The 23,564-nt window shown below is 33.9% G+C and overlaps 1 protein-coding gene across 2 annotated transcripts in view; it reads left to right on the forward strand.

Moving 5' to 3' along the window:
- The first annotated feature begins 207 nt into the window (after positions 1–207).
- The window catches only part of LOC105149843 (uncharacterized), a 45,545-nt gene continuing 22,188 nt past the window's right edge, over positions 208–23,564 (forward strand). The window contains exons 1-2 of one of the 2 annotated variants that reach the window (XM_087409346.1): positions 15,299–16,275; positions 16,360–16,685. Coding sequence is in view for 1 of the 2 variants with exons in the window: in XM_011062542.2 (XP_011060844.1) it covers positions 941–997 (57 nt within the window). In the remaining variant the exon portion in view is untranslated. Of the gene's footprint in view, positions 998–15,298; positions 16,276–16,359; positions 16,686–23,564 lie in introns of those variants that run through there. The other variant, XM_011062542.2, reaches the window with a different exon arrangement.

Consider the following 23,564-nt stretch of genomic DNA (forward strand, 5'->3'; position numbering starts at 1 on the left):
TGAGAATCTCTAGGGTCCGATTCTACCGATGTAAGACCAACTTAATTTAATCTCTCTCGGTTAACTTTACTAATTATCTTTTTCTAATTCTTAGACTAAAGAGTAAATTAAACCGAGATTAAAGTTAATCTTACATTAATGGAACCGGGTCTAGGAGGGAGCGACGGGTCTGACGGCACAGCACGACGCGGCGTAGCGTAGAGATTGAGAATTGCACGTTAGAGAGAGGGTAGAGCATGCCCCCTCGCGAAGGAAGGAAGAGGGGGACGCTGATAGAGGCGATCGGCTCTCTCAGATCAGCTGTGAGAGCGGCGTGGCGCCGTGTGCCGCGGCTCTGACCCGCTGTCAGTTGCCCGAGCCCTGTGCTACGGTTAGGACCGCGTATAATCGTCACCTTTTACACGACGACGCGTCGAACTAGCCACGGGCCATCGCGAACCGATTCGCGTTGATCCTCGACGGAAAGCGTCCTTCGCGTCCTCGTTACGAGATCGGCGATCGGGTGAGCGATCGACGGTAATCGGCATCCGAGAGCGGCGAAAGGCCAGCTGCGTGCGGGGAGCAGCGATTAAGAGCGAATGTGACCAACCGTAATCCGACCTCCGAGAGAAATAGCTTTGGCTTTTGTCATTAAATCGTCGATTATCACGGGCTATCGGCAAATTTCCGAACGAGCGTGTACCTCTCGTTGGGAGTCGCGAGTCGCGGAGAAGGGCAGCTCGATCGATCTAAGGGCGGGCGTGATTGGTAATTCTCTTTTCCTTTTTTTTTTCTCTCCCTTCCTCTTTTGTATGACGTGGAGAAGTGATCATCGGGCTTCGATTTCCGAAGAGTCGTCCCTCCGCGGGTGGCGCGAACCTGAGAAGCTGTGAGCTGACGACGCGTCCAGGATGGTCTGGTAGAGGAGAACGGGCAACCCCCTCGTTCGAGAGCGCGAGAAATGGCGTGCGGCATATCGGTCGACGCGGCCGCCACGAGCACGGTGCTTCTCCTGCTGGTAAGCCTCCGCGTATTGCTATTTTACGAGCGATCGGACCCCGAGAGGTCGATAACGCGCGACTACGAGGGCGTAGTCGATGGATCCGGTGGTAGATGAGAATTTCTTGCCATCGTCTGTTGTATGAACGTCTATTGCTATTTAAAGTATCTCGATTTTACGAGGCTCTGCGGTCGGACACGAAAACGTTTCGTGGAAATTAATGGATACGAAATGTTCTAGCGTGATCTCATCGAGCCCCTGTAAAAAAAATACCGAGATTTATAATGATAAACATAATGCACACGGTACATAATGAAATAATTACACGCCTGTTATTTTATGGCAAGCAATAAGATCGGTAATATCGATTGGCAAACCCGGCTTTCGCGAAAAACTCAACGCGTGTACCTTCGTATGCAGAGTGGCATTCACAGACGGCGCGTGCAACATGTCGACTTGTGTACGTGGCTGGAGTCAAGGATAACGTCGTTATCTAGCCCGTGCCCGCTATACTTACATCGAGGATATGTGTAGATACACAATAAACGTCGGCGTCGCGGGCGAATGCTACTTTCGTTATGCAAGCGCGGAATGTTAACTTATCGCGGTTCCTGCGAGCGGTTCATGCACTTTTTCTTACGTAATGCGATGTAAGATGAGACCAACGCAAAAATTTCGTGAGTTGTACATTTTAGGCAAGAAAGAGAAAAAGAGAAAGAGAGAGATAGAGAGAGAATTTACATAAGCAATCGGAATGTGCCAAATTTGAATTAAATTGTATAAATAAATAAATCTCACGAATGAATAAATTGGTTGTCGCTTATAATTAACTAATTTGTAAGTCATATTAGATAATTTATGAATAAGAAAAGAGATATCGGAAATTGATATTACAAATAATTATTTATACAAACGCATATATACATATTTTTTATACGTATTAGATTTATATAAATCTCCAGCTATTTTACAGTTTTCGAGATTCAAGGCATATTAATAAAATAGACATAGATTGAATTGGTCAAGAAAGACCATGTTTCTTCACTGACATTGAAAGAATTCATAAAATGAAGATCGTCTGTAGAACAAATATGTACACATGTCATGATTCATGCAAGTACCATGTTAATTTTCTGTGCGCCATACACATAATCATTAGCAGCTCGTAAATAATTAGCGATACTACCGATGTCTCTTGAAATTAATTTCAAAGAGGTAGTTGCATTAGTAAAGCCTCCCACTGGCATTAATAATATATTAAGCTGCATCAAAGTGATATAACTTAAATGAAATTTTCTGTTTACGAAATCGATTGCTCCTAAGCGCGAACATTAAATTAACATGTTCATATAGATTTTCTTTGAAATAAATTAAAATATATTTTTTAAATCAATATCAAATTTTTAGACGGATGAATTTTGCAATAATATGCAAAATTTAGCTTCTTTGCATATTTAATTAAGATTGAAAATTTGCTTGGAAAGTTAAAGGTCCTATCACAAATTACGTGTTTGCGCACGGTTGAACTAAAGCGAGAAATATTTCGCATAAGTGTTAATTATCAACCAGTAGGTATACTTCGAGGCAACACTCAACGATTCAATTAATTAAAATTCACGTATGACAATTACGGACCTTTACTTACGGACCGCCGCACCGCGCCGATTGCAAAGTGATCCGGTTCTTGGCAACTGGTTCGTTCGCGCCAATATTTTTTACGAGGTATGGAAGCATTTGAACGCACAACTTCACGATGTACCTGGAACGCACGCCGTGTGTAACTGTCATTTTTCTCAGTAACTGCCTGTCGTTGAAAAATCCTGTACGATAAAATGGAATTTATAAATGCCTAAAGTACAATTCAGATGTGTGTGTGTGCTCGTAACATTTAAACATAAAATAAATAATTGACTAAATTTGTATCGTGATTTGAAGACGGACGTGACATACATCATGTTTGAAATTGAAAATATGTCATAATATAATATGTAGAAATTGTTAGAAAATCGATTTAATTAACCTGTAATTGAAATATTTGGATTTCGATAACCCGAAGATTTTTCTAATTTTTAAATAGAAAGAATTTGGAATAATTTTATGTTTCACAATCTTACTTTTCACAGTTTTGAATATAAAAAGTTTCCTTAAAAAATGAAGTAAATCAAAATTGTGTACATCAATGCCTACTATTGTCTGCCCAAGTAATGCCCAAATTTTATACGCTAATAGCCTAATAAAACCTACTAATTAATGCTCCAAATTTGTACATCGTAGTGTCCTCAGTGATTTACCCTTTGAGTGAAAATAATAACACAAAAACTTTCGTGAATTTCAAGAAACCATTGTTTTTTTAACAAAAATATGTGTTACGGGTTAAGAAATTTATTTATGAACGGAGAATTTAATGGTTAGTTTCAAGAATGTATAGACAATTAAGGTATACTTTTAAAATACTTTGAAGCGGAGTTTAAAATTAATTTGTAACGGTTAAAAAAAGATTATAAAACTATATTCGAAAAAATAAAAATTGTTTTAGAATCAGGATAAATTTTTTTATATAAAATATAATTTTAATATAAAATCTAGAAGCTGGCTTTATATATATAGCTTTCATTTGTGACGAATATTTTGATTCTCTACATATTTTTCACATCCGACTTTCATTCCAGGCATGATGTGTTATGTAGGTGAATGTATTAAAATTAAAAATTCAAGGTGCAGTAATTTATCTGTAAATATATGAAAACCACGTTGTAGGAGAAACTTGTAAGAGAATTATTCGGTCAAAGCAAATAGCATTCAATTAAAAAAAAGTTCTTATGAACAGTCAGTTGTCTCGTCTGTCACGATTATATACACGATTATATACATAAATCCTAGTATAAAGTGCACAAATATACGCCACGATGCGATGGTACAACATTGTGTAAGAAACACACAGTGCGATCCTCGGCGTACAAAATCCTTTAGCTTGGATCTCGTTTCAACATAAATACATTTTTCGAAGCCGATTTGCGTAATGATCATTAGTCCGGAATCTTTATGATAGTTAATAAGAAAAATACCTTGTAACATTTGCAAAAATTACTTGGTGTCCTAAACAAGCGATTACATTAAATCCGACATTCTCCCGCTGATGGATTCCGTAATTCAGCATTTTTTTCCGCAAACTCCTTCAGTAATTGCTGATATTACAGCGGATATATGGATTAACAATGTTGAAACAATTTTGAATCTTATCTTCCACGCATTCCACTAATTAAGATGCCCCATAGAAACACTAACAATACGAATGAAACTGTACTGACGACACCACGGGATGTCCGAGTCCATTTCTTTAATTCGTAACGTAGTCTCACATGTAGTCTCTTTTAATTAACACACCCGCGATTTGTTAGAAAGGCCCAAAGTAATTGGATAATGAGAGTTTAAGAATTAAGCCTTGTAAGACACGCGGATTTAACCAGCATCGGAAGTGACGAAAATCAATGCAGTAGCGTCTTTCGTTTAATTTAATATACGTACACCGGTCAGCAAAAATCAACAACAAACCCAAAAAAAAAGGAAAAAGTTTAAAAATTGAAACGAATGACAAAGGCTGTTTGAACTGTGTAACGATTTTTTTGTGTAAAGATTACTCTTTTTGAGTTATGACGATTTGATAACTTTTTTTATGAAGTTACATATGTTAGTTTATTTTTAACGACTGATGTGGTAATATTCATCTAATCTTTATTCATTAAAATTTATTCACTAAAATGTCACGATTTTTTAAATATGTCAATTTTGAAGGAAGTGATATATAATTACTCGATCGATTCGCTCTTAATACCTACACAGCGCGATATTTATTCGCATATATAATAATTAAGTTACGAAATCGCCGTTACATGATAAATTCATCGTGTGTCCTACGTTTACATCGAGTCACGAAAAGAGACGGGGATGTGAAAACTCGATGTTTAAATACCGATTTACGCCATCTGAACCCAGTGTCGCTTGAAAAATTGTTTCCAATACGAGAGACGCCCGCGTACCATACAAGTAGCTTTCCGGCGGGGGGTAGGCACATAAACATACCTCTCCAACAGAGAACGCAGAGAAATTTACGATTTCGCATAACGGACGAAAGACCGTTTTCCACGTGCGCGATACTCGTTCGCGGTTATTGCGACCCAAGATCACGGTCAGGCGGGATAACGCTAGGCTTTCAAACGATCGGCGTACTGTTTGCAGAATTTATGTTCAACGCTTGTCTTGTTTACGTGGTAGGTTATTATAAATCATCAATCCCGATTCACCCGATTGACAATTTTTTTTACGAATCCATTGTGCTTTGCTGCTCAATCGATGATTTCTTTACTCTCTAAATCTGAATCAGTGAATAATCACTGATATCAGTGCCATATGCCACTGGTAGTGAATTTCAGTGAATTAAATATGAAATCCCTAATTTAGCTAATCTTTATTATGTGATCTAGCCTTGTTTTAGTGCTCATTCAATGAATATTGGAAGATTGAAATTAACGTGCAAATGTCAGTATTTTAATTGTATTATGCTCAAACAGCTTCTTTCTTTTTGTAGTTGAACTTCACTGATTATCAATGCTAAGTATGCCACTGGTTAATTAATGATTATCCACTGATTCAGATTTAGAAAATATTGATTACTGATTTTGTTCAGATTCTTAGGATATTTAAAACTTTTCTATTATAATTGTACTCAAAAGGTATGAATCGCAAGAGGATTTCATTCTCTATAATTATATACTCGCTCGTTATATTTCTTATATATATTTTCCTTTTTGTAAATAATTCCTTTTATGAACTGATTGAATTTCAATGCTTAAGATATGAATAGCTTTTGGAAGCTTTTAAACACTACTTTTTATATTTGTTAAAAAAAATTAACATTTTTCTCAACTTCCCGGAGCTGACGCTAAAGTTTGTAAGATTGACTACATCACGTTTACATCAAAAGACCTTTATGCGACCTGATCTAATATATTATATCCCAAAGTACACTGCAATATTAAATCTATAGTGTCAAATTTAATCTAATTAAGTCGCCACTGCTCTTACTCAATATATCGTTATTTTATATTAAAACAATGGAAATTTGACACTATTAAATTTCAAATTTCCATTGTTGTAGTATAAAATAAAATAGGTAACGCATAAGTTACTCAGAGTTATAAGTGGCCTATTTTCATCAGGATGTAAAAAATAAGACCTGATCTACAGTCAAGCCACCTATCAAATGTATTTAAAATATTTTGGTTTTTATTTAGAATGTTCCAAGTTTGAATTAAATATCTCTTAATTTTATGTGATAGATAATATTTATAATAGACGTTTTTTTACGTATTTAGATTCGTATATAAAAATTTTATTATATTATGCTCACATATATGTGAAATATAATTATATGTGAATGTAACAGTTTTGGGTGGAAAATGCTTCGATTGAAGATACGAGGCAATTATGATCGCAAGATGATCTGCGCTCCATAAAAGATGTTATCCAGGACTCGAAAGAGAAAGAGGCTTTTTGCATGAACACAACCAAGTTTCAAGTCGAGACGCGTGCTCATTGTTACGAGGAGCTATCCACAAAACCGGTCCAATGATATTACAGAAAATTTATCGCTCTCGCCTCTCTCTCGGGCGCCGCCTGAGACTGGAAGTACTGCAACGATACCCACAACCGGGCATATCGTGGGAGATTCTGTCAGGATTTCTGAAAGTTTACAGAAAACGCGCGCCACCGTTTTACAGCTCGCAATCGCTAACGATCAAGAGAAAAATCGATGTAAAATCTGCGCGTCAGCCACTGAACGGTTCATCGTGGAATCTAGGATAATGAGATATCGCGGTAAAAATTCTATTCTTGGTAAAACGACCTGAGCATTTCCGCTATATTGCGCAGCGTTTTCACGCCTTGCATAGCATTTAAAAGTGTACACACGGCGAAGCGTGTAGAATGTTAAAACTTGCGCAAGAAACAGAGTTCATGAAAAATTCATTTTGTAGCGAGATGTATTTCAAAATCAAATGTATTATCTCTTTTTCACCGTGATATAAAAAAGTAACTAAAGCATTGTGGCTTATCAAAGTGAAGCGGGGGATAAAAAAAAATTAAAAAAGTTAACATAATTTAAATAGTTTAACACAAAATCTGTTTTCTTAGCGAGAAGTTGTACCAGTCCATCCAATATTTTCATAATGAAAAAAGCAGATTATTCAAAAAAATAAAAGGCATGATTTTTCTATCTACGATCATTTCTTGAATTAAGCACAAATAATGTGGATTAAATCTAAATCGTGTCTCAAGAATCTCAGAGTCTCAGAGTCTCCCGTACCTCGTCGCAGACTGCACTACCATCCATGCATTGAAATCACCATTCTTGAGATATCGCGGCGCCGTTGTGTCGATTGAATGTTAGTCAGAAGCGGCGAACGACACGTTAAACCGCATCATCATTTGCCACATGTCACTGATAAACAAAAATATTTTAGTAAATCAAACTTTTTTATATTGAGCTGAGTCAATATTCTTAATACGAAAAAGGATTTTTGCAGCCGTTTACGAAAAAATAATTTGAGATGCAACAACGTTTATTCTGAATACTCTTCAAGCATCGAGTGGCTTTAACATCTCCTTTCTTTCATACTTGTATCACTTTATTTTGCATTGTGCAATTGAGTCGATCGTCAATGAATTAGTGTCCAGAGATAAAGACGAATGATTCACTCAATGTACGTAAATTCTGATCAATTTGAAACGTTCAGCTTCAGTAAGTCAGTAATCTCAGGACGATCGGTCTGTAAATCTCTCGGCATGCAAAAATGAAATCCTTTTATGCCAAGATTGTCGCGAGTCGGAATGCAGCCTCGGTCTTGGTTATTGAAGCATGAAGAAGATAGCTTGAATGTGTGTGTTTAAATAAAATTATTTTCAAATCATTTAAGTAATTAATAAATGTATATTCATATTATTGGATCGTTTAAAAATTTATGTTTGATATTTATATTTAACAGAATATATATATATATATATAATATTAAAATAAACATTACTATGTATATAATTCTAAATATAATATACACACACACACACACGCACACACACGCACACACATACACACACACACACACACACACACACACACACACACATACTTACATATTCAGAATTACATATATAGAAATATTTATTTTAATCTTTAATTAATAATAATAAATTAATAATAATAATAACATTTTGTCTCATATGTATTGTAACATAATTTGACATATAATATATAATAATTCTGAAATAATACATATAAGTGTATTGAACGGCTAAACGTCTTTTAAAATATTATTTTATTCCGCTTAAAAAAATTTATTTTGTTTTACATTTACGCAAGAGATTTTTTTACAAAAATGTTGACTCTTTCATAAATATTGGCAAATAATTATCTCGTGAAAGGTTTATTAATGTAAAAATTACTAAACTATCCAAAATTACATAAATGATATGTTGTGAGTATTCCACCCTCCATTCATACATGACAATATCACCTTAGAATGTGATTATTGCAGTCACAATGATAATGTCATAGGTGACTGCGAGGCTGTGATACACGCTTCGCTGATGAAACTAAATCACGATTAACAGAGAAGGTGCATTCGCGAAGAAATGCTTACGGAACCCGTTTCGCGGGAACGATTCGACTAATCGCGCGGTACCGTACGAGTAGAGGAAAATACACGAATGAAACCGAAAGATAGCTCTGCGTCTCGAAATACCGTTAACGGATATAAAGCGCGGAATTCACATTGCATTGTGACGAAGAGGCGCGTTTAAACTACGATGGTGCTTCGATAACGGTATACTGTAACAGATAGAGAGCGTTGGTTTGGAACTGTTTGATGTTATTGTCCCAGCTTGACAAAAAAAAAGTAGAAAAAACTGTAGCAGTTTTATAAAACTCTTCGATGGCACATTGAATTAAAGGTGAATCTTCCTTGCCAAATCGTAAATTCCATTGACACAAAGAAAACAAAAAAATGGTCACTTTATTAGAACGGGGAAGAATATTCAATTAATGAGACAAAAATGTGAGACTATAAAAAATGTTTAATAGGAGAAACTTGCCAAATGCATAACACTTATGGCTATTCTACAATGTGCTTTTTGTTTCCTGTTTCTTGCTTTTTGCTATGTTTTACATCTTGTTTTTTTTTGCTTCTTATCCGGTTTTTTGTTTTATGTTGTCCGAGATAAAAGTTAACGAATTTCAGAAGAAACAGGAAACATATAGCAAAAAATACAATTGTCGATAAAATGGTTATAAAGAGGAAAGAAACAAGAGGCAAAAAATAAGATACAAGAAAGAGGCACATTATAGAATAAGCTTTAAATTATTTTTTATTATATTTCTCATTTATGGTGATATATAATATACGCAAAAAAAATAGATGGAAATTGTAGCTTGATGTTCAGATATCTGTTATTATATGTTTAATTTTTCAATAACAAATTAATTTATTATTATAAGCTTTTTTTGTAATATGCTATAAAAAGTATTACTTATTCAATCAATCATCTATATCGTATCTGTGAGTCTCTTAAATTTCATTGTTTTTGAAAGTATTAAATTTATGAGTTAAAATAATTAAAAATATAAGATTGATAAAAGATTATAAATAAGATTATAAATTATTATTACTTATATTTTATTAATAATTTATCGAAAAAAAGGACCAAATATTTAATAATTAATACATAATAGTATAATAATAAAAAAATAATTATTAGCACTTAACATCTAGTATTGACTCGAGTCCTTTCTTTTCTGGCAATTTAGATTTCATAAAAATATTGATTTAATATTTAATCTGTATAACAATTGCAAATATGTATGTACAATAAATGTGAAATATATTTTGCAATAAATATATTTTGCTTCTTTTATGAAAACTTACAAATTCAGGATAAAATTGTATGATTACATTATCAGTTGATTACATTAATTGGTCAAAAATCAATATTAGTTGTTAACGTGATTTTTAAATTGTTAGTGCGCACAAAACGAGATTTAATAACCTGTTAAATTTTTATCTGTATTTTTTATTTATTTTATATTTTTATTACTAAATGTTGCTTATATTAAATAAAAATATAAAATATTAATGAGATATGATTTAGGCGATTAATATGCATTCAGCAACATTCCTCTGTACCAATTACAGTAATATATATCTTTCCTATCGTTCGATGACGTTACGAAAATCGAGATTGGTAATCAGAAACGGATTGTCCGATCTGTTTATTATTTTTTTTTCCTTTTTTTTCGTCTTAAAAGCCAGTAGCTACAAAATTATTAATATAATAATTTTTATTAATGAGTATTATTATATACGCGTTTCAGAGTCGGAGATAAGAATCGGGTTTATGATATCATGGACAGTGATTTTGATATCGTGGACAGTAAGTAACGTAAGTACATCAGCCGGGTGTGAATTATCATTGGCCGACAGGACAATAATAACGAATGACATGTCAGATTCTCAAGGACCTCATGATATATTATCCCGTCGCTCTGTGATAGTCATTCATCGAAATGCATCGTTAATGTACCTTTAACGAGTCTTTTTACATTCTTGAGTCTTCGATCAAGACGCAGAATGCTAAACAATTTTTTTTCTTGCTTTTTAATCATATTTTATTAATATTCATATTAATATTAATTATTACTTTTTCCATATCTAATTCATTGTTGCAATGAACAATCTCTTGCGATACTATCCCTTAACTGTAACATTCTTAATTTTACAGTTCAGGAATACAATTCTTGTATACAAATGTCGAACGTTTAACCGTATCGCTAGTCTGTAGGGACTAGCTCGTAGAGAACGAATCACATTCTACGCGCTCTTATCCAATTTCCTGCGCAGTTAATAGAAAATTTCCGTTAACTTTTTTTTATGAAGCAAAGGGAATGCTTCTCCCTGTAGGCAATCCGGCTTGATGCATCACGTAGTTCCTGTCACACAATTAACTCGTCATCACGATTAATTCAAACAACAACGCAATATCAACGTCGTTATAATCTCCCCTTCACGTTTCCTCAATTTCTCCTTCTCACTCACAAGATTGTATGTTCGTTTCAATAACTGTAAATATAACTGTAATACTGTAGATTATTTCACAATAATATAATATTAAGTAACACAAATTCTCTTTCTCTTTTTTCGCCAATTTAATTCCTTTTTTTTATATTATATTATTTTAAAAGCCTTGAGGACAATACTTAAATTAATATTTGCTTATCGTTTAGCATTAAAAATAAAGAATTTATCTGAAATTTTTCAAGAAGCCATAAGAGACAATTACTTTTAATACTCCGGACGAAATCCGAAACACGATCTCGTATTCCGTTAATGTCATCACTCAAAGAAGTCCGTCCTGCATGTGCGAAACTTTTATTGTTAAGATAATTCAAAAGACAATATGCTCGTTTCGAGCTGATTCGAGTGATACCAGATATTTTTAAACCAGTTCGATAACAGCGGGTTCCGACCAACCGGATTTCGACTGAACCACTATCTCAATCAGGAAGAACTTGCGAAATCAAAATCGCCAAAAGGGAAACATCCGCGTTATACTGACGGACGATTTGTCTACTACAGATGAATCACATCGGTAGTTTTCGAATTAGCCCTAAACTTTGCAAGATTAAAAAGAGATTTAGGAATCTAAGAAAAACACATGTTTACGTGATACTTTTTTATATACGCCGTACAAAACAGAAAATAAAAATTGCAACGAATACAATTTGACTCAAATAAACGAAGAAAGTCATATTCGGGTGCCAAAGCGGGTCTTGATGCCTAATAATATTTTTGTTGTAATTTTCATAATTTCCAATTTAAATAAATTGCACGTCGATTAAATTGCATTAATTATTTATCGGTATAGAAATACAATCCTAAACTATGGAGTACGTATGTACTATGTATAACACTACAAATTTAATTGATAAGCAATTTAATATTATTAATGTTAATGAGCATCTTTAAATCACTATAAAGAATTTATTGATAAAGATTTTAATAAATGCAATTTACGTAAATCGTAAATAATTTCAAAACACATTGATTTTGTGATGAGGAAAGGTTTAACAATTTAGATAAAATAAATCTTTTGTATTAGTACTTAATTATTAGAAAAAAATGATCAGCGTCTCACCTATACAATGATTTTATATCAATTGCGAGGCATTGTTTGTGCGAATGCATGTATCAACGTTTGACTAACATCTGCGTGACATCTAGCGATCTATTAATTGTTGCGAAATGTTGAAATGGATAGTCAGTGTTGTGCGATTCGATCGAGCCCCCCGTTATATTATGATCAATTAATATTCGATTATTAAAATTACAGTTTATGAAGTTAAATGCTCCTTCGCACGCGTTTTTTTTTTCATAATAAGATTATTTCAAACACGAAAGCGTAATTTATTTTCAATTCTGTTTATAAATATGAGTAGTTGAATCTGATAATACATAGTCCCTTTCATGAAGATACCGAATTATTCCCGGACTAGCTTCATAGCTCATTGCTAAGTGCTCCATCGGTAATGTAATTCACAAGGGATTGCATTAACCTAAACGACATTTCCTTACTGGAAGAGCATCATTAATTCTGGATGATTCTAACGTATAGCTCTGGTCTAACAATTTAACTTACCTTACGTACTAAGAATCTCACATTAAGAGGCTTTAATCGCGGAGCGCTTATCGCCAACGTCATTTGCATGCAACGTTTCACAGGCAGATCGTCGATCATAAATTTTTCCGGGATAACATTCTGCAGAAAATACGACAGCGCGTAAAAATTCTCATCTCCCTGCGAAACAGGTAAAGGGCCCGGCACAAATTTGCTCCCTCCATCCCTTCTCCCCAAAGCTGTAAAACATTTGTCGGCAAAGAAATCAGGTAGGAAGGGCGAGGACTGGCGCTATTAATAGAATTGTGCTTATCTCGTCGTATTCTATATATAGCTGCAGGGTGCAATTTCATGAGGGGGTGTGTGTCGACGAACAGATTATCTGTACCGGTTTTCTGGTATGTGCTTCGACAAACTTGCGGACGTTTAAACATACGTATATAGAATAATACTTATAGTACATTTCTAAGCTTAGAAGTTCAATTGAGGTAAACTTGGAGAACAGTCACACGGAACAATCGAGAGAAACTTGGTGATTAATTCGATCATTTTTAACATTGGCGGACTAGAACATCGGCGTTTATTCGTATACATTCCTCATTGGTCGAGATTGCATGTAATGGTAGCGTCGCGAACTCATTGGCAGTCGCCGCGTTATTTATACCCCTCGAGGCAAGGTCGAGAAAAATGGTGCCGCGCACCCACATCTCGTGCTCTCGTGTACGACCTTAGCTCGTAAATCCTCGCGTTCGCTGGGAAGCAGATCGAAGATTGCGTCGGCCGTATTCTCCGTTGAATCCCGGTGAACAGGTTCGATGTTCCTTGATCGAATCTTTTCAGGACCGAAAGATCCGGCGCCGAACATTATTCGTTTTACTTGCCACCGAATTTCCAATTCCAATTGCGCCTGCGAATCGACGGGTTCAATTATTTCTGCGCGCAAAAAGCGAATTCCGCTCTCTCTCTTCAATTATCGGTTCTAGTCTACTTCGATCTATGAACTAGTTTTGTTGAACTAGTTAGATATGAGTTTTTATAAAGAAAAAGTCCGATTAAGTAGTACAATAATTACGATATGATATCAAATACATTATTGACCCAAATTAGTGAATATATTTATATTTGGAAAGTATGCTTTTTGAGCCTGCGTTTTTCAATTCGTAAATATATAAAACGCTTTTGTTAAGATATATTATTAGGTATACACATACTTCAGCACTCACAATCAATGTTTTATCAGATGCTATCAACATTATATTCAAAAATAAATAGTTTTGAAGTTTCAATTTTTTTATTTGCCTTTTTAAATGCTTTAAAAGTGATTTTATTGACGATACTGCTTTGGTTAAAATAAAAATAAACACAATACAATTTAGGTAATTTTCACTATTTAAAATAATATTTTTTACTCAGATACTGATTAATATTAGAGATCAACCCCTAGGTTATGTTTAGGGGTAGCAAGTTTTTTTGAAAAAAAAAAAACCATTCTAAAAATATAGTCATTTTTTTGCCAGATATGAATGATTAAGAAAATTATCCGTCGATCGATGATTACTTAATTCGTATCGAGGTTTTGCGATTTTTGTGTTGATTTCATTCTTAATTTCGTTCTACCAAAGAGAAATCTGAGAGAGGGATCATGCCGGCATCAATCATCGATATATACATAGAATGAAATGAATAAGTAGATTTGCGGCAAAGTTTACTGCAGAAAATCTTTTTTTTTTTTGTTGCTCGTCGCGAATACAGGCATCCCAATTTGAGAGTTGAATAGGGGCGGCAGAAATCTTAATCGTTTTGTTTTTACTTCGTGCATTACTCGCTCTTTTACTTACTTTTTAATTTTTTGCTTCTTTTTACCTGCTAAAATTTTTGTGGCACACTTGAAGAAGATCTTTATGGCACATCAGTTGAAAAATTCTGGTCTACATCATTATCAAAATTTATATCATTATTAGCACTTAAATTTAAATGATGATGTGATATTGATACATGCGTGAATCTCTCCAGTCGACAACAACGTCAACTTAAGGATTGCTAATGACGGTCCTTCAGAATACGTCGTGTTAAATTCCATCCCGATTTCTCTCTTTTTTTCCCGATCCTTCCGCGGGAATCGAGTCGCGCACTGGGCTGATCTAATGGAAATTTTCAAGAGGAGCTTTATAGTACCTTTATCTCGCCGCTGTTATTCCTTGCGTCATATATTTGGGCTGTTGACGCCGCTCGTCGTGATGGGTTGGAAGACCTCGGCAAAGACGATACAAGCGAAGGTAGATTTGGCAAACAACCACATGTATGCCCCGTGGTCATCTTCTTTTCGTGCATTTTTTTTCCTTTAACATACAAGACTTTCCCTTTCACGATTCTGATCGGTCGTTGACAGTATTTCTCGTGAAAACTATACGATTTGCGCTAACTCGTCAAACTCGAGACGCTTGTTGTGTCAATGATTGCGAAGGGCTAAACTTAACACATTTACCAAAGTTTTTATTTTTTAATTATTTTTAAATTATTTTAGTTTTACAATGTTTAAACAACTCCTTTTTGAGTTATGACGATTTTTAAAGTTTTTCATTTTTGATAATTGATAGGATAATCTTTGCTTTAACTTATTTATTAACTTTAAAATTACGTTTTTAATTGTCACTTTTGAGAAGAGAACGATATTATTTCTTTTTTATTCCTTCATTTTTCTTGATAACACTAACATTTTCGAATATAATGAAAATTTCGACAGTCCTCTATGTCTCCATGTTTCTTACGTTCCTTATAACGTTTACGGAACTGTTATTCATGAAACCTATCAAACAATGATGAGAGATGCGTAATAACGAAATGTCTTTTTTCGAAATGATTTTTGTTCCTTTTTTTCCGAAGGGAGTGGAATAAAAAAATTGACTTCATCCTCAAGGTGAACCTGGCGGAGCTTCACTTAAACCGGATGGATAACCTTTGGCTGAGCGCGCGTGTAGGGATCTTACGGGCAATTAAGCGGTCTTTATGAGCATGCAATGTGACATATTTCCCGTGTAATTTCGTCGGGCGAATGGCAGCAATGACCGCGCCGGATAGAGCGCGTACATGCGTCACGTCGTATTTTCTTCGTTTTTAGCATCTCTTCGTGCTCAAATCCGTTTCCAAGGAATTCCGCGGTGTAACCTCTCTTGGACCGAAAGATTACGATGCCGGATCTCCGGTTGACTCGCGCTTCGCGCCTCGAAATTCTCGCGTAAGTGCGCGACGATGTTAATCCACTTTGAAATAGTATAGCGATACGCGACATAATTCCGTATTAATTTAATCCGAAGAGCACTGTGCGAGCACTTTCAATTGCTCGCTATCGTAACGCGACAATAATAACCGAGAGGCTTCTTCGATAAAGTACACTCGTAAATACTTACCTATCTACACCCTCTTGCTTTCGGCGGAATAGCTTCGCTTTTAAGCTTATGTTCTTTATTGCTTGCTAAATCGCTGAAATATCAAACGAATTGGACGTACGTTTATACGAGCGACAAAATTATCGAAAGGATGAAGCTGGATTTATATAGATTATTGTTGAAAAATGACTTGTAAGTAGAAATGACAGTTAAAAGTAGAAATTACTATAATTTTATAACGGATGGAGATAAGAATGTGTCTGATGTATCATTTAGAGTACTTTAGGAAAATGCAAGAATCCGAAAGGAATTATATAGGACCACTTGGTACGGACGGCATTGAACGACCTTCACAAATCGGGGTCTCTGTCCCGTAAATGACCTCACGCAGGAAGAGGATTTTTACGTTCGGCAACATCAATAAAATGGGACACACAAATACAACATCATAACTGAACGCTCGCGCCACTTCGAATTATGTGTTATTCTGACTACATTGATGATCAGAGTACCTATAATGTTGCAAAGCCTGCGATCACGGTCATGAATATCTTCATCGGCGACGACAATGTGGCATTGATCGCGGCGGACTCAAAGAACTCGTGAGTATCTAGTTAATGTTGTTCATCGTGTCTCGGAATAACAGCGAAGGCCAATACTACTCGTTTTTATTTTCAACTTATAACTGTAAATAAGGATCGGCAGGGAACACGTGCCAAGTAGATTTATAATATGACGTTTAGACCCGGATTTTGTGTATCATATATCTTTCTTCTTTTTTCTATTTAATCCCATTCGATAAGAAGATGACATTGGAGATACTAATGTACTGTTACAGGTTCGAAATTAATCCGTGTATCTATTACTTTTTTCTATATTCAGTATCTATAGAAAGAATCAATATACAAGGTGTCAGGTGAAGACCGCAAAAACGTTTAAGGATAGACACCTGAGATTATTTTGAGACGAAAATTCTAATACCAAAATGTCGATGCTGCAAGTAGTTTTTGAATTATAAGCATTTAAAGTTAACGAATCATATCGCCTAAAGTTTGCGTGTTTAGATGCGATTAGATTTTTCGTTGTACAATATCATATCTGAAAGCACGAACTATCGGCGGTATGATTTGCTAACTTTAAATACTTATAATTAAAAAAATATAATAGCCTCGATAGTTTTTGGAATCTATCTTTAAACATTGTTACGGTTTTTATATAAGAAATAAAAATCTTTTTATTAAACATGAACTTTATTACGATGCTTATTCAGCTTGAATAGATTCTATTGTAGTTTAAATTAATAAAATTAGATATGTCGTAAGAAAATACTTACTTAACACATGATTGGCGCATAAAGTTATTAAAAACAGGGGAGATTCGTTCGTGCAGCTGCACGAGAGCTATCAGAAGGTTTCAACAATCCAATTCTGTTATTCAGTTCAATTCGTCGCGAAACAAGTCGTCGAGACGTCGCGTCATCGAATGATTAGGTTCTCCATTCGTTCGGTTAAACACGCCGGTGACCCTTGATCCGGATGTCGTCGCGTTCGGACACGTGATGTTCCCCACGAGATATATTATTACCATATAGGCGCATCCGGGGCAGAGTAACAATGAGCGACGCGATTTATGGACCTAACTCTTCCGGCGAGACGAGAGCGCGACGCGAGCACTTTTCAATGAGAGCACGCGAACGCGAACAATACGAAGAAGAGTGTGCTTTGTTGTTTGCTCCCTAATTGGATGAATGATCATATTTTAAAAGCTCCTAGATGACCTTGGACAGAGCGCGAATAAATTACATGACTACCGTTCGATATCTCGTCGAAGTGCATTTGTACTCGTCAGCTGATATATGTTATACGTACCTATAATTTATAGTAATGCGTTCATGAGACTACAACAAAATTTTTGTTAAAATCTTACGAACTCAGAAACATAGAAGATTTACCATGTCAATATATTGTTGTGCCGTTTTTTCATAATTTTGTATTATTATTTTATTTAATCTTTTCAAATTATCTCAAATGGTAATAAATAATAATGATAACAATTTTATTTTATTTTTTCTAATTATCTCATTTTGATAATATGTGAGAAAGTGAATAAGATATTCATGTTTAAATCTGAAATTATTAAATAATTTTTCTCTTCACGAAAAAAACTTGCACAGTAAAAAATACTTTGTACTTGTATTAAAATCGATTCATTAAAATCCTTGTTAAAATTTTGTGTTAAATTTTTAACATATCCGAGTGTTAATTTAATCCGGGAATAGTTACATTTTTTTGCGTAAACGATTATGTAAGATGTTTTTATACTCTAATTAAAAATTATTGTTGTTAACAATATATTGTATTTTATAGATTGTATAATTTATTTCTAATCCCTAAGGATATTATATTGCAGATTTATTCAATATTTTTCGAAAGAAGATATTTGAGAAGAAAATATTAAATAAATGGAAGAAGCATATTAAGCAGCGTATTATGACATTTATGACAGTATTTCTACTTAATTTCTAAAAAAAGAACATATGAGCGGAACTGTACAAAGGAGGATGTTTAGGCGTTCATACGGCATTTTCGAGTATATAAGCAGCAATATAATTGAAAAATTGGTCGTAAAAGGGAATTATCCTCCGTACGGTTGATAAATTCAGAATATACGTTGAGTAATGTGTTATTACACAAATTATGACACGAAGGGTTCAGTTGTTGTAGTAAAGTTAATAAAACGCTTTTATATTGCATATTTTGATGGGATTGTATATTTTAAAAATTTTTAAAAAAATAATTATTAGACAAAAACAAAATACATTATATAATATCTATTCTATAGCAATTTAAAACAAGGCTAAATCTGTCTTATAAAGTTATTTATGTGTTGTATCTTTTTTTAAATTATATTGTATTATTTAAATATTTTGTGTTAAATTGTATTCCATATTTTTTTCTAGTGTCAAAATAACACAATTTATGAGAAAGTGAATGAATAATATTAAAAAAATATTTTTTAAACATAAATTCTAAGATAAATGAATAAAGTATGTTAATCTAACATATAAATGTTAATTTTACTAAAAAAAAAACATGTTTCCCCACAGTTTATAAATATTATTAGTGTTTTTTGTGTTAATTTTTTCACATAATATATTTGTTATTTTCTAATATATTCATCTTATATTAAATTACACACAAAAATTCGAAATTTGAATGAACGGTTTGGGACGGGCACATTACTATAAATTTTGCAACTATGTAATGATTTATTCGAGAATCAGATACGAAATTCTTATGTATATTGTCCACTAAAAATTTCTGGACACATGTTATCTGTGCGAAAGAACTGGAACACTTTTCCATGTATAGCGCTGATAATTGAACTAATATATTAGTTATACGAGTTTCGAAACCGAATACTTGTACAAAATACATTTTAATACGTATGTTCATTCCTTGGATTCTATGTGCGTTTATGAGATAAAAAAATGATTTAAGGTGTCGTAAGGTGTCATTTACGCCATTAAATTAATTCACAACATCCATGGTCCATATTTAACAGTATTTCTCTTGATTTTACGACGTACCTTGAACACTTTGAATCGTTGAAAAAGCGCCGTTAGAACGAAAATTCCGATGGGCGATCCGCGCTTTCATGTAAAATTTAACTTTTACTTTTCACGAAGCAGGCTATAACCAGCCAATATAAATATCTTTCGCTTCCTTAATAAATTTTAATACCCTCGGTAAATGGTTTAATTGTTCATAAATCGCCCGCGAATTTGTTCAGAGTAATATGGATATAACGAATTCATATAAAAGAGGACATTTAGGTGTATGTATCGTACATTATTCTCGAATGTATAAAGCAATATAATTAAAAAATTTGTCGTAAAATAAAATTATTCTTCACGCGGTTGGTAAATATAGAATGTACGTTGTGTAATGTGTTATTGAAATTGCAACACGAAGGGCCAGTTGCAGTAAAGTTGCATTAACCTTCCGACAATTGCTGCTTTTTGCATCCTACGATGGTGTTGTGCACTCGGTGACATATCATCAAAATATATGACTTAATCTCTTACATAATGAGAAAATAAGTAAGTTACCAGAGACTGCGAGTGTGCCGGTTTGTTCAATAAAAAAACCTAGCTGCTATTATAATAACATATTTGGAAAAAACGTATTAAAAACATCAATATATTCAGCAACAAATATTCAACAACTCCATTACATAAATTTGTATAATTTTCCTAAGACCTCGCGAAATCTCAAGAATTAAAAATACTACAGCATTTTAATTTAAACAGCAGTAAGCAAAAATTAAACAAGATATTCAACAAATTAGCATTTGCACATAACAGGCCTATCCAATTTTAGCTTCGCAGCCAAAACACAAAGCCATCGACGTAAAAAATTCAATAAGAAAGATTTTAAATTGAACTGTAATATTGATACGCATCTGAATGACGCTTATCAATACTTTGCAATCCCTGAAATCTCTCACATTGAATTTTTTGCATCGATAACTTTGCGTTTTAAATCCGGAGTTCAAATTGGACAGACCTGATATATAATTACGTATTGTATATTCGAACACTAACATACCAGTGGTTTTAATTTACTTGTTTGGATTTTGAAATGAGCAGCACACATTTGCTCATTGTTTCTCGCGTGCTCCGGACAGAGAACCGCGTGTTCATCGGTATATTTTCAACACTTTGAGTGCGGCGAATTACTTCTTTCGTGTTTGCCTCTACGCGTAAATACGTAGCGCGCATTGACAGAGGATAAAAATCACAGTCGCCATTAAAGTCACCTCGTGATTTACGATCGCATACAATGCTTGGAGCACGGATGCCGTTATATATACATACGTATGTACATGTATTCCCGCGCCGTTTCTTTCCAATGCAATCGAATGTCCGTCGATTCTCGGTACGCCCGCACCAATGTATATATTTGGCTTTGAAAATAACTCACGTACTATAACGTAAGCGAGATTACATTTTAAACGAAAGCTACAAATTTTTTGCGCATGTAAAAATACGTAATTTAGAACACAAAGGGAACAGCCATTATCTTTGTCTTTCGAGATTTCCTGGCCGGTTATTATTGAACAGATTAATAAAAAATGTACACGATGACCCTTGCGCGTTTTAATTTCTCGTAATTCTTCGGAGATTTTTCTCAAATACCGAAAATTGGGTCCCGCGCGAATATGGTACGATATGGTACGAAGCTGATCTTTATTCATGCACGCGCTCTGTGTCACGGCCGTGCAAAGGCGGAAAGCAACAACATATATTATGCGCCAGATAACGGAATGTTGTTCATCAGTCACATCGAAATCTAGACCTGGTAATCAAAAAAATTTTCAGCACGACGAAAGAGTCTCTTATCGAGCGGCGATCTCTGCTTCATCCGAATGTATTTAAATTGTATACCTTAGATCGTATTAATAAATTTATATTCCACACAATTTGTTATGAAAAAAGAAAAAAAAGATATCGATAACCTGTTACGCATAAGTGACATAATGATTGTCAATGACGCGATAAGAAACTTTATGGTGATTGTATCTCATTAATTAAATTCGGAATAAATTTACAATGAAGAGGCACAATGATACATGTATAATGCATATAAAGGGTGTTTTTTTAAGCCCGATAAAACTTAAAATTGTAAAAACTAACACAAAAATTAAATTATAATCAACAAATTTTTTTTAGTCGAAAGATCAATGCATGGCATTAACATTTGAAAATGATTTCGGGCATATGGCCACCGCGGCTGTTTAATTTAATTTTTTGTTTTATTTTTTACAATTTCAAGTTCTATCGGGCTTAAAAAAACACCCTTTAGTTAAAAGTACATGGAAAGAACAATTTTGTTAATGTATTTAAAAATTTTGCTAAATATTTACAGATTTGAAAATAATTTTGTTACACTAAATAATTATGTAGAAAATTCAAGTATGAAAAATAATGCTGCAAGAAGTTTTGACATTCAAGTAATCAGCTTGAGTATTTCTACATAATTATTTTTGTGGCTCACCAAAATTATTTTCGAATCTATAAATATCTAGCTAAATTTTTTAATACTTTAGTAAAACCATGCTTTCTGTGTAATTAATTAATATAAAATATCATTGCAAAGAATAATTAGTTCCAGTTATTTATAATTTGATTCGCTTTAATTTTATTAATCTTGTAAAAGATGTAATGCACTAATTATGTAAATATTTTATAGTTTCTTAAGGATCTTTACTAAGTGCCAATTCTTATTTTTGTCATATTCTTCAATTGATATTTTTATGAAACGCACTCAATGCCGGTTTCCATGCATGAGGACAAAATTCCGCGAAGTGAGGCGTCTTCGGGTTTCGCATCTTTGCTCGAGGGAATGGAAATCGCACTTACTCGAGTATACCGATAAGGTCCGCGACCCGCTGCAACCTCGTGTATTGAATCACCGTACAGGTACCTACTTCTCCTCTAGCCCACTTAACATTGTAACCTACCTGTAATCGTTACAACTGTCTGATACTCGCCGGCAACGAGCGAGACTGGATGATGTGAAAATAAACATTCTCTTCAGGATTGGCTGATTGATTATGAACTATAGAATGGAGAAATATTTCCCTTTTTAAAATTATTATTATTATCTTCTGGAGTTAAAAAAGAATTTAAAAAGTTAAATAAAATTTTCTGAAAAATTCATGTACAAAGTATCTTTAATTAAATCTCATTTGATACTTCAATCTCGATACTTTGTATGCTTTTATTTTTTAGATAAGCACACATTTATTTTACTCACCTGTCGCACGTACATAAATCTGTTCAGTAATATGCTGTGTACATTTCAAGGCATTGTAGTATTGGAAAAAATGAAGTTTATTAATTTAATTAAAATGTTGGTACGAGGAATTATTAATAACGAGGTTGTTAATAAGACAATTTGTATGAGAAATTAATTACAAATTTGAGATTTTAATCAATGTTGTTGTAGTCGTTTTAACAATTTCTGTCTCGCAACAAGAAGGGAAATTCCTAAAAGTAATCGATATAATAAGAGTCATAGTTATTCTTTCGGTTATAATAACAGGGTGTCACATTGCAGATTCAATTGTGATTCTCTGTCAGTCATGTATAATTTTTCGTTGACGGTGGCATTTGCAATTTAATTTTCAGACATACATCTGTAATTCAATGTTCTGTCCACTTTCGTCTGTCCCAATCGAGTTGCAATGAACAATTAACAAAATATCTACATCAGTTGTCGCTTATTATTTCGCGAAACAACGAATTATACTGCAAAAATATGTAGACAATCTTACAAGAAAACATTGAGGGCGAAAGAAAGAGAGAGAGAGAGAGACTGACTGCGACCAATCACCATTTCTTTCTTCGTTAACGTCTTTTTGACGACACGGGTGGTTGATCTGCGTTAATTAAAATGTCAACCGAGGAAAAGGAA

Source organism: Acromyrmex echinatior, chromosome 9 (genome assembly GCF_024713525.1).
Source record: "Acromyrmex echinatior isolate Ae372 chromosome 9, ASM2471352v2, whole genome shotgun sequence".
NCBI lineage: Eukaryota > Metazoa > Arthropoda > Insecta > Hymenoptera > Formicidae > Acromyrmex > Acromyrmex echinatior.